The following is a 13,517-nucleotide window of genomic DNA, read 5'->3' as shown; positions in this document are numbered from 1 at the left end:
GCCAGTATAAACAGTTCAGCGTATGTTAATGATTTAGGCAAGAGTTTAATATTAAACTCTGTTTTCTCAGTAGTGCCCTCCTTGTCTTGTTTTGGCTGGTGAACTTTGTGTTGGAGGTTAGCATTTGTTGCTGAAGCGAGTAAGACCACCCCCCTCATGAGAACTGTTGTTTTTTAAAGTAATCTAGAACAGACTAGTTGAATTTATAATTCTACTGAAAAGGTTATGAAACAGTCTAAATTGGCTCTGACTGCAAACTTTGACCTGTTTGGCTGAATTGTGGGAACTGTGCCAAAATTTGATATAAAGCAGTTCTGGGAAGCTCTTTAAGATTAAATTCCAGGACTACATGACTGATGTGCTAACGATATACTTGTGATATTAGGCAAGTGTTACTTCAGTACAGTTTTAAGCTTGAACAAATCATTCAACTAAAAGTAAAAATTATCTTCAGCCTGATTTAATAAATTTGTTGCATCTCAATATGATTTTAAAAAGCCCAGTTAAAATTTGGCATCCTTTGGATATTCCTTTCTCTACACTTCTCTGCAGTGAGCTACCGTGGCTCCTCAAATCTTTTTGATGTGCTTTTTCTTTGGGGGGGGGAAGGTAGGAAAGAGAGAAGGTTCTAAATGCAGAACATCTTAGTATGGTTTCCATGAAGCTTTTCAGTCAGCAGTCGCTGAATCGGTTTGTATTCAACACTTATAACATGTGGCTGGTTTAGGCAAATTTTGAGATGGAAAGTCTGTTTAATCAAACATTTCTTCACTCCTTTAATAATAATGAGACATGTGGTGTGGGAATGCTCAGGTTTCATTGGATAATTTCTTCAGCCTCTATGGCTGAGCACCCTCAAATGTGGTCTATTTTCATTTATGTCAGAGAAACTTCTATATTCATTCAATACAGAAAATTACATTTTTTTTCTTGTTTATTTTGTTCTTTCTGATGCTTTGCAAAATTTAACTTTTTTTCAAATTAAGTAGTTTCTAGATTTGAGGAAAACAGTATAATAGAGCTTGGTTTGGCCAAGTTGGGGATTGACAGTGTCCTGATATACACTGCTAAGGATCCTCATCTCTTGTTCTATGGCCAGACAACAGAATATTCCATAAGACAGTAGTCATATGCAGGTTAAAGGCATTTTTATTAGATTTTATTTCTACTGATATTACTTTTGAATATTTGTGCAAGTATTGTAGGTGTGTTACTTCTTTCATGGGAAGGGGAACTAGAATGGTTTTTGAATGCCTCTCTATTACTTTAAGAAGTTTAACTGCCAATATTATTTTCTTAAAGTAATAGTAGACTGCTCAAGTATTTGTGTATTAAATCAGGCTTCTGTATGAATGCCCATCAGAAAGTTGGCTGGATAGTTGCTGACATATACCTTATGCTGAATTCTCAGCATCTCCAGTTACTTTATTAACTTTGCAACAGCTGGTACAGGTAGTGCCCCCTGGAGTATGTGTGTATTTGCACTTGCTCTGAAAATTTTGCAATTCTCTGCTGCTCCAACTTCTGGTAAACAGAGTAAGTAATCACCATTTACAGGATCTCTGCTGGGGGTGCTCTGGTAGCTACAGATGGCTGCATGGTCATTGATTTTGCAAGCTAAAAATAGTGGAGATGGGACTTCAAAGCAGCTGGCTGTCAATTGAGGAAATGATGGCAAAGGTTCTCACTGAGAATAGGAGTGACAGCCCATGAGGAAGAGGACACCAGTTGCTGTGGGTTGCAGCTGGGGGGAGCATATCTGCAAAGTAGAAACCCTAGAGATCAAGTGTTTGAAGGTGAAAAAGACCTTTTTCGACCTGGTCTAGGGCCTCTCTTGGGGGATAGCAGAGATTAAAGGAGATGGTGGACAGACTTTTTTAAAAATAATTTACTTCATATTATTAGATTAACTTCTGAAAATCTCAACAGATAGTTCATGAAACTAATCTATCATGTATTATCAGTTGATTCAGCATGCTGCTTATAACTAATGCAGTTTAGGATATATCCCAAAAGCAGTTTTTCATACTGAATGTTATTCCCTGGAAAGAAGCAAGATTGCATAATACCTGTTGTCCTTAGGTATTGAAAATAATTTTTCAGTCAATACTTAACATGGTCTTAAAATGAAAGATGGCTTTTGGCAGTAGTTAGAACTCAATTGCTTGAATTCTGTTCCAGACCTGAAGAAGTAGTTGTATGTCAGACTTGTTTTTTTCTTTCCCAGACATACTGTTAGTCTACTAAAGTACACTACATCTCTGTACAAATCTCCTCCCCTGAATGTACCAGCTAGAAGCAGAGATAAACTGGTATACACTGATGATACCACTGTTATTTAATTTGTCTTTGTAGATATAATGTAAAACTGACTATCCTTTACATTTGCTGGTTTGGGTGCTAAAGCATTTCACAACTGTAAAACAAATGTACCAGAAACTATAATGTTGTTCTGTGTCTAGAAAAACCTATTAAAGGTCACTATCCAGTTTTGTTCTCTTTGGGATTTAGCTTTTACTTCAGATCAGGAAAGTCTGGGCAGTGGAAATGATGCTTGTTGCTGGATATAGGATTAAGTGACAGTCATTAACCTACTTGGAAAGCAAGTGCTTATAATCTAGCTCTCTTGCTAAAATTGCGTAGCAGATTTTTTGTTTGTTTTTTTAATAGGTATAAACAACTTTGCTTTATTTTTGTTGCTTTAAAGTTATTAATGGAAAATTCTGAGATGTAATTTGATTGTGTCTTTCATGTATTTTAGAGTATGTATACAGATTTTTTTCTATTTACTCTGTGTGAGTATTCATGTTTTAATTTCCTGTGACTGAAAATTAAGAGGGGGTAGGCCAAAATGTGTTGTACTTAATTCAGAGATTCAAAGATTATAAAGCAACAAACTATCGGGATTATTTAATCTCACTACATGAGTAACATAGACTACAGGAAGCAGCAGAGTGCATGGCTGATTTTAAACTAGGTAATGTTGATTGTAATGTTACCTTTGGATGAGTAACAGTTTTTAGTTTTAGTTCTTATCGTCTGTTACTATATCTCTAGCTGGTATTTCAGAGGCCACTGCACTATGTGCTGTGACTAAGTCTTTTCAGAATTACTGCTTCGCAAGATGGCCCTCCCATACTGTCAGGCCGCTTGTTGGGATCTGGTAGCCTTCAATTTGACTGTATTGAACCACACATTGTAAGTTTGCATCCACACAGAGGGGATTGCTCAGTGTCAGGGACCTGTGTTGTCTCTGTTAGTCTCGTAGTATTTGTGTCAACCTAAAATCTTACTAGCAATTTTTTAAAATGTTTCTTTGAAGACTATTAACAAAGAAGTTCAATCACAGAGGGCTGTTAATTACCATACCTTAATTATTTGAGCATTGTAAACTTTACAAGTTACATTTATAATTTATTTTATTAAAGTTTATACTTGGTTTGAATACTGATTTATTTTTTTAATACTATTTTCTTTTAAATATTTATTATTCAAAGTTCTGTATCATCCATTCCATTTTTTATCTCCCCAGCAGGAAATAGCTGTTTTTAAAATCTTGACTAAAATTTTTCAAGTCTTGTTGATCCAAAATAACCATATTCAGTCACTTTTGGTTAGTTCTGTTGGACTAAAAGGACTTTTATCATGAAATGTGAATATCTTTCTTGTTATTCTCAGAAGTATTAAATAGAAATATTTGGTCATCTTTCCTGTTTGTTTTCTACATTATTATTTATATTACTTCCACCTAACAAGAAATCAGTTTTGCTGTTGCAATTATGTGCTTCTAGCTGATTTGACTTTTGATTTTTGTAAAATTAGCTTTTTCTAGTACTGGCTAAACAAAATTTAGTTTTTATTAAAGGGATTTTAGTTTTTATGAAATCAGCGGAAGACCACACCTACCTAAGCAACATCTGCACTTCAGTTTTGATGCCCCTTTATTAATCGAGACGAGGGATGATAAAAATTTTCTTTTGCACAGATGAAACAGGTAATGGTTTTCCAGCTTGGTTTTTAAAAGCATCTGGATGTTTTAGAGCTGTTACTTAATGATGCATCTCCAAAGTCTCAGAACGTGATGTTCCCTGTAGTGTGATCTCTTCACCCTTAGCTATGGCTGTTGAGGGAGAAACTGCAGTGACTTGGGTGGCTTGTAGCAGGCACTAGCAAGTCTGTGGTTTATCAATCAGAACAAGGTAAATTTGGGTTTGTTTTTTTTTTTTTTCAGGAGTTGTACCCACACAATGATGTATACAGCTGCAATTTCCACCATATCTTCCATTTTTTAAACATGATCTTCCATTTTTTTGTCAGCATTTTTCCATCTTTCTCAGTTTACAACAGCTTGACTTCATCCATGTTCTGATTTCTACAGAAGGTGTAGGTTCTAATTCAGCAAAATAGGGAACTTCATGTGTACCTGTTGCACGCTTTGAAAGTTAGGAGGAATATCGCCGTACCAGTGCATAGGCTGTGTTTGTGCTCTAGAGCTCTGTTAATTGATAGCTGTAGAGCAGAACATCATTCATTAGTCAAACACCTGTAATTCCTCCCCACCACTTATTATTTGCACATTCTAAAAGAAAAAAACCACTTGTATGTAATTGTATAGGGTATTTTTCAGAATGGCAAGAGTGATTAGGTATCTTGCAACTTCCAAAGCTGAATGTGGGCCTTCTCAATAATCATACAGTGTAAATGAAAAGAATAAGGAGTTTTCTTCTACTGCCAGTGGATTTCAGGGGTTTTTAGTGAATGTTCTAGATGTCCTTTTAAAATAATGCTTAGGAAAAAAATATTGCTGCATCTTCCACTCATTTGAATTTAAAATGAATTTGCAATTGAAACACTGTGTGGCCTTTTACAGTACTTTTTGACTATCTGGTAGGAAGAAGAGCATTAAGATTTTAATTTCAATGCAAACCCTCAGATAAATTCCTGACTGATTAATCAGTTAATGTCTTTTTAGATCATGTTTTTCCTGTGCGGTACCTTTGAGGGATATTTTAATGAAAACTGTCTGGCTTGAAAGTTATTAGCTGTGGTGATAGCTTAAAAAAACCTGAAAGGCATAAATTATCTTTGAGTTAATATACTTAGTGTAAAGTATCATTTAACCTAGTTGAACAGTGAGTGAACAGAAGTTCTTCAGGATTCTTGACTAAAGTTCTGAGCAGCTGAAAAATGAAGGTTTTTCAGCAGGTTGAAAAATCATTTGGAATTTAGGGTGAATATCTCATCGTTATGAGATAAACTGTTGGCATTTTATAGAAGTACAGTTGCTTCTATAAATTTCCCTTGCTTTGCAGCTTACAAGTTTTGGGGTTGTGGTGGTGTTGTTTATGGTAAAGGTTTAAAGTACAATTACTCAAGTAATTTTAAACTGTTTAGACACTGCAGACCCACTCAGACTAATTTCAGATTTGGAGACTTTTTTTTCTTTTTAAAACTATGTGGACGGTAAATACATTCTGAGTTATGGGCAATCTTTGAGAATCTAGTTTTACTTGACAGCATCCTGTTAATTAGAAGACAGGGTGCAGAGATGGGAGCTAATATGTCTTTCGGGTACTTTGTAGCAATTTGGTATGATTTGGTCTGATTCGGTCTGATTCTTCATCCCTTATTCATTGAATAATTTTTTTTTCCTTTCAGTTGGATATATATGTGACCTGAATAATGATTATTCATGGTTATAGTATTTTATCTGAAATTGGAAAGTTTGCTTAATTGTTTAAATGGTTAAAATTTAGCTATGGCAGAAAAAAAAAAGCCATTTTTTTTGAAATAGCTTTCTTTATTTCCTTTAATTTGTAATATACATTTAGGGTTCCTGTTTCTTTCCTTCCTTTCTCTGAAGGGAGCTTTAGGTCTAGAGGTGACTTATATCTGAGGTACCATAGTTTGATGTCTGAAATTAGATGGGATACAATAAGTGTAAATGTTGTCATACCTTAAAGCAGTTTTGTTATCTGGTTATAGGAGGTTGTTGCATGAAAACAAAAATGTCCTTTATTAACAAGAGTGACAGACTGAAAGTGAGCCTTACAGAGAAGGAGAAGAAAAAAAGGAATAAAATAATGACATTTGCATTTATTTGAATAATACTGATTCTGTGTGAAGGTATTATAGTTTAGAAAGGAGATGGACAACAAATCTAGGGATTATCTCTAAATATAAGGAAAAAGTCTGATACTGAAACAGAAATCTTTCATTAGATTGACTTTATAAGCATTTTTAAAATATAATTTTTTTTTTACACAAAATAGCACATTATCACATAAATTTCCAGTGAACCTTTCAAAGAACACTCAACCTTTTTTCCTTCTTTTTCTAGTTGCATTAAAATCTTCTAATTCTACAAGACCAGAAAGAAATGGTGTTCAGGAAAACTGTAGAACAGCAAAACGTGGAGAAGGGATGCAGATCCTGGAAGGAGAACTCTTACTGCAGGTGTGTTTTGCAGTGGATGTATTACACAAAGATTTACATTTTTTAAAAAAAATATTGTATTTAACATACCAGTTATTTGCAGATGAGATTGAAAAAGGAAGTTTTCCTATTGTTAAACTCTTTCCTCATTTTCTTTAAGTTAATACTATACAGCTCTTGCACTTTTCTCTGGTGGTAGTAGTGACTTTGAAGAGTGAATGTTGGTCTACAGGGTTCTCTTAACTCAGAGTAATTTCTTAGAGTTGTTTTTTCACATGTCTTTGCCTCTATTCTTAATAAAGATATTAATATAAAGAAACAATCTTCATAAAGGTCAGATAGGTTAGTCATCTACTGTAAATTTCATGACTAAATGTCTAAAAACCAATTTCTCTTTAAAGACCGTGGGCTTGCTGGAATATCTTGCTTTCTCAGTTGTTTGAAAGACCTCACAGTTCATAGTATATGTTCAGGATAGATTTTAAAATACTTTCAATAACTTCTAGCAATGTGAACTAATGGGAAGTATTAATGAAAAATAGGGGTTTTTTAAATTATATAGTCTGATTTATAGTCTGTTTTAATGACCTAGAGTGTCATAGCATATGAAATATAACAATATAATACTAGGTCCAGATTAAACTCAAGAAATTACTAATGTAAGTATTCCAATGTTCTAATTAGTTTTGCAAAACAGATTTTACTGTGACCTGCAGCTCCATTTGAAATATGTTGATAATCTGTCTTGTACACAGGTTTTACACTGATTTATCTATCAGAAGTGGAAAATCATTAGGTCAGTCAGAGCCAATGGTTTGCTTAAAACAAAATTAATTTAATTGTTCAAAGGGTAGAAATGAAAACAGGTGCTAAGAATCTCACAAAACAATTACTATAAACTAATGCTGGTTGAAAATTGTTTCCTAACTGACTAAAAAAGTAGGACGTATATGTAATTTTCTAACCTTAATAAAGTATGACAAAGAACTCTTATGGAGTTACTGCAGGTGAACAGCTTTCTTTTAAATAGAAATTATCTTGAAAGGTACAGTATATGATTTATACTGGAGGCATCTATTTGATGTGAAATTTAGTTATTTTTTATGACTTCTGAATGGAAGTTACATGAGGGAACTGCTATAGCAAACTGCTTTCCAGTGTGAAAATGAAATGGGTGATATACTTGTTACTGTAAATTCTGACCCTTTTGAGAAGTAAATTAACTGAATTTCTTAAATTAATTTTTTTTAATATTTTATATATAAAAAAATTATGAGAATGAATATGCAGATAGAGTTTTCTTTGGGAATGTAAGAAATGAGTGATGAAAGTGAGAATTTTCTAGGAGATACAGAGTATCAGTAAATGTTGGTAAAATCCTTCCCTTCTGCTAAAGCCTGGAAGTCTTTTAAGTCACACAGGTTTCCATAAATTATAACTAATGATGAACATTTCTTTTTTATTGTCTCTCTATTTTTTGCAAAGTTGGTATGGATATATACCGTATTTTTTTATATTTGTTTTTATTTGTTCACCAGATGTTTTTTCTTATTTCCTAACAAACAGAAAATTGTGTATTTAATTTCCAACATAGAAACTGTCTTACCAAATCAATATATTGTGGAAGTAGAGGTCATAGATGTATCTTCCTTAAAATTAAGCTGTATCTCCTTTAAAATTATTTAAATTATTTCAAATTTTTATTTTAGATACATAATCTATTATAGTCTGAGCAAGTTTATGATGTGAAGTGCAAGCCAAATGACAACCTTTAAGACTTTTTTAAAAAGCCTTACTTCTCACCAGTAATTGAACAGCTTTGTAATTGCCTTTGTATTAGGAATATTGAGAGTATTTTTGTAGAAGCACAAATATTGTCTCCAGTGCTCCAGAATAATAAACTCACAGAGAAATTTCATTATGCCTTTAAAAATAATTATTTTAGGATTGCATTTTGCCAAAACCTCGATCATAACCATTCTCCCCTTTATTGGTATATTCTGGATACCTGCATGTTTTAAGGAACTTCCAGTAATTTGATGGATTAGATTTTTGGGCAAACAAATTGAATTTTACAGAATTTTTGGCTTACAGAAAGCATCTGATTTCTGCAGTAACAATGATGCTTCAAGATGAACTGCATACCAGAGCCACTGTAAAATGTGATTGAATTCCAGGTACAGAAACTGTACATAGCTTTCTATGAAACAAAGCAGAATAACCAATTTTAGTATGTGGACCAGAATTAAATACTGTGCAGCTTGCAGACTTTTTATATCAAGCATCTGAGATGAAACGCCTTGCAGAATAGGTCAGCAGAGGACACAAACACCTGCCATTGCAGCATTCTGCTTCCTTGGATTTACTGTGAACTTCATCAAAACCAGGGATTCTATATAACTACTCAAGATTTCTTGGACTGGCTATGCTATTTAATTTTAGATTATTTTTTTAGCTCATACTGTGTTCAGGTAAAGTTCACTAAACTTGTGTGAGGAGTTTGTGTTGACCCTACTATTGGACGAGGGAAAAGGTGTCGATATTATCTACCTGGATTTTCAAAAAGCATTCAACACAGGTCCCCATAGGATTCTCATAGAAAAACTGGCTGCTCATGGCCTGGATGAGCGAACGGTCTGCTGGGTCAAGCACTGGCTGGCTGGAGGGTCCCAGAGAGTGGTGGTCAATGGAGCTAAATCCAGCTGGCGGCTGGTCACAAGTGGTGTTCCTCAGGGCTCGGTGTTGGGACCATTTCTGTTCAACATCTTTATTGATGATCTTGATAAGGACATAGAGTGTATCATCAGTAAATTCACAGATGACACCAAGTTAAGCAGGAGTGTCGATCTGCATGAAGATAGGGAGGCACTGCAGAGGGACTTGGATAGGTTGGATCGGTGGGCCAACATTAACGGGATGAGCTTCAACAAGGACAAGTGCCAGGTCCTGCACTTGGGCCACAACAACCCCATGCATTGCTATGGGCTTGGGGAGGTGTGGCTGGAGAGCTGTCTGGAAGAGAAGGATCTGGGGGTTCTAATTGACAAGCAACTGAACATGAGCCGGCAGTGTGCCCAGGTGGCCAAGAAAGCCAACGGCATCCTGGCTTGTATTAGAAATAGTGTGACCAGCAGAAGCAGGGAGGTGATAGTCCCCCTGTACTCTGCACTGGTGAGGCCACACCTGGAGTATTGTGTCCAGTTTTGGGCACCTCAATACGAGAGAGATATCGAGGTGCTGGAACGAGTGCAGAGGAGGGCAACGAAGCTGGTGAAGGGCCTGGAGAATAAATCCTATGAGGAGTGATTGAAGAAGCTGGGACTGTTTAGTTTGAGGAAGAGAAGGCTGAGGGGAGACCTCATCACTCTCTACAGCTACCTGAAAGGACATTGTAGAGAGGTTGGTGCTGGTCTCTTCTCACAGGTGATTAGTGACAGAACAAGGGGGAACGGCTTTAAACTCCAACAGGGGAGGTTTAGACTGGACAGTAGGAAAAAATTTTTCACAGAAGGAGTGGTTAGACAGTGGAATAGGCTGCCCAGGGAGGTGGTGGAGTCACCATCCCTGGATGTGTTTAAGGGTCATTTAGATGAGATGTTGGGGGATATGGTGTAGGGGAGAACTTTGTAGAGTAGGGCTGATGGTTGGACTTGATGATCCCAAGGGTCTTTTCCAACCTGAATGATTCTATGATTATGAGAATAGATGAAGAAATGTCTGCGCATTAAATAGGAGTGCTTTGCAGCACTTAAAGACCAGTCATTTAATTAGATATTTAACTTGACTTAATTATACCCTATTAGGAAAAGAAAAAGAAATAGTAAAACCATATCTCTGCAAAATATGGAAAAGCAACTGGTGGTTACCATAGTGTGGGGCTATGGGAGTTAATCTTTGTGGAAGAATGATGCTGGCTTATTATAAAAATATGTTATTATGTTGTTACAGTAAGATATAGGATATCCTTCCCTTACTATGCATTTTCTATGTTACAATAATTCTGCATAATAAAGAGTGTTAGAAACTGTGTTTTGAGTATGCTGGCCAAATTTGACTTTGAATGCAGTTGAGGAAATTAAGTGGCACAATATACTTAATCCAGTCCCTCGAGACAGCCTTTTGTTAAATCATGACTGAAATGCATAGAAGTAAATCAGCACCTTTCAGATGAGCTGCCAAGTCACAAATGTACTGTTTGCTATCACAACAATTGCCATGAACTGTATTGATTGGGAGTCCAGATAAATGCCCTTTGCGTGACTTTGAGTAAGGAGCCGCTTAGTCTGCTGCTTCATGAAGGGGGAAATCTCTTCAAAAACATTGTTTACTTGCAACAGTCTGCTTGTGCAGGGGTTTTCTATTTTAAGTAAGCTATAAAATGTTTTCTTGGACTATATAGGGGATCTTGATTGCTTGATTTCCTGTCCACTTAGGCCTGTCTGCATAATGAATAGAAAAGATTTGGGGACTGGGTTTGTGACATGGCTCCCGTTCGTGCTGTGGGCAGCTGGGTGCACCGAAGGCTTGAACCACGCAAGCATTGTGAACTATGGTTGATATTAGATAAACTTATAGTTGTCCATACTGCTGTCCCTCATCTCCTGTAAGCAAAAGTAATTAAGAGTCATCAATAGGCTTTGGCTTCTTCGCTGAATTTTCCAAAATCTTTTTTTTTCATTAAATGCAGTTTTCTTCATTGTGCCACATATACTGTAGAGAGATGCAGTGAAGAATCCTTCTGTTTATGCTCTTAGATAATGATATGTTTTTGCATGTTTCACATTTTATTGGGAGACTAGGGTATAGGTAGACTTACAGCCACAATAATTATCTGGAATTTTGTCTCTAAAGCTGACAGATTGGTGTGTTTTCTCCCCAGGCATTAAATGGTTTTGTATTAGTTGTTACGGCTGATGCTCTGGTTTTTTACGTCTCTTCTACTATCCAAGACTACCTGGGGTTCCAACAAGTAAGTTTATTTTTTCCTTTATTTTTTTGCAGAGGTTTTGCTTAATTTCAGAGGGCATCAGTGTTTATATTTAGGGTCTGATAGTCTGTGTAATAAAAATCTCAGTTACGTACTTTGGGTTGGATTACTTTGAAACCATATTACTTTTCTGTCAGGTTACATAGCTGAAATGGGACCTCAGGCCAAGCACAACAGGAATATAATTTCCAAAGTAGAGTTAGGCAAGATAGGAAATTTTCACACTTAATTAGTCTTTACTGGAACAACTGTTTGAAATTTATACTGTGGTGTTACCCAGTTTATGATGCTGAGCGAGACATAATTCAATGGGAAGGTAATTATTTTAATGGAAACCTTTCATACAAAATTAACTCCATATGCCTTGAGGTTTTACATATCAACTTTGTGATTTTAGTATTTTTAGAATTTTAGTGTTCTCTCGCTTGTATTTACTTTGTTTACTTATTTATTTCAAAACATGCATTTGTTATTTGCAATTTATGGTGCAGATCATGTATGGCTAACTTCCTTTGGCTTGCAAGCCCGTTACCAAAGTAGTAAAGACCAAGACCCAGTGGGCACATGTTTTCTTCCTTCGAGGACTCCAGGGATTAGTTTATGTTAAAATGAAGGAAGCTTAGTTATAGTTATCAATCTATATCTTTGGGTACTGTATGATAGATTCAGTTGCTCTCTAAAACTAGGCAGAAACTCTGCTTGGTCTGCAATTTTAACTAACTGATAAGAGATTGGGGAATGTTTGTGTAAAAGAAAATACTCCAAACAAAACATTATTATTCCTGGGATTATAGATTCCTTTGCTGTTGGGGAATGAAGAAAAAAGCTTGGAAAACAAATTGGGCATAAAATTTGTATAGTAATGCCAATAAATCAAGTGCATGATATAGACGTGAAGTCTTAAAGTTACAAAAATTAGCATTTCTGGCAATTTGTTCTGGAAAATACTGATTCTTTTATGAAATTCATCAAAGCAAAATTTAAGCTAGGCTTCTGCTTTTGCCAGCTCATCTTAATTTCTTCAGATCTATGTTTTATTTTAAATATTTTCTGTTTATGTAATGGTTGAGTTTTTGATCAATGCAGAAAACAGGCAATTTAACTCCTCTCAGTTGACTGAGGCTTTTGTTTAATATTTTGGGTGGTTTTCTTCACCTTAATTTCTTTCAACCACTTATCCTGGCTGTTGTAGCTTTGCCATTTAGATCGCATTCCTAACCATGCAATTGGTGATGATATGAGTGCTTAATAATTACATATTTTAATTCATCCTTAAGGAGTGATAAAGCTTTCAGGCAAACAATGTTCAGTTTCATTGTTCATAACCTACTTGGCTTAGTTCTGGAAGTTGTTTGGTTCAGGGTCCTGGCTTCTTCTGTATTCTTGTAGCACCTAGGATGGGTCAGGTTCAAGTACCAGCTAGCAAGTACTTTATTTACCAGTATGTAAAATGAAATGATTTAAACAAAACCTAAGCATAATAGTTCCAGGCTTACATAGATAAAAGCAGGTAAAGAAATACTTGACATAATGTTATTTTTTTTCTAAGGTAGTATTTTTTATTATTATTTCTCAAGTTTGCAGTCATCAGTGTGACCACATTTTTCTCTGTGCTGCTAAAAACTGTTTTGCGAAGCTTTGCCACGTGCAAGCAAATGTATGTCTTTATCTCTGAGCAAAATGGATTTTGCTGCATCGATATCAGTGTTGTCAACCAAACACCTTATATTAGCATATAAGTTTCTTATTCTCTTTCTTTCCCGCCTTTTTCCTTTTTGTGCATAGTCTGATATTATACATCAGAGTGTATTTGAATTGATTCACACAGAAGACAGACCGGAGTTTCAACGACAGCTACATTGGGCATTAAATCCTGCCCAGTCTGCAGATTCTGGACCAAGTGTACAAGGTGAGAATGCAGCCAACTTACGTGTTTGCCTGTCTGATAACTAATCAGGGTTTGTTTTTTTTTTTTAATTTGTGTATGTAAAAAGTTTAGATTCTATTATATGAACAAAGGAATAACATCTTTTAGACTTATTTGAATTTTATGGATGTGTTCAGCCAACAGTGGGAATTACTATTTTTTTTCACT

General features: G+C 35.4%; 1 protein-coding gene across 1 annotated transcript in view; it reads left to right on the top strand.

The window, feature by feature from the left end:
- The window catches only part of AHR (aryl hydrocarbon receptor), a 68,424-nt gene that overhangs the window by 36,165 nt on the left and 18,742 nt on the right, over positions 1–13,517 (top strand). Inside the window, exons 3-5 of the mRNA XM_074863345.1 lie at positions 6,341–6,456; positions 11,315–11,404; positions 13,208–13,331. Coding sequence (XP_074719446.1) covers positions 6,341–6,456; positions 11,315–11,404; positions 13,208–13,331 — 330 coding nt within the window. The remainder of the gene's footprint in view (positions 1–6,340; positions 6,457–11,314; positions 11,405–13,207; positions 13,332–13,517) is intronic.

Source organism: Strix uralensis, chromosome 1 (genome assembly GCF_047716275.1).
Source record: "Strix uralensis isolate ZFMK-TIS-50842 chromosome 1, bStrUra1, whole genome shotgun sequence".
NCBI classification, from domain to species: Eukaryota; Metazoa; Chordata; class Aves; order Strigiformes; family Strigidae; genus Strix; species Strix uralensis.
This window is presented reverse-complemented; position numbering and strand designations above follow the sequence as displayed.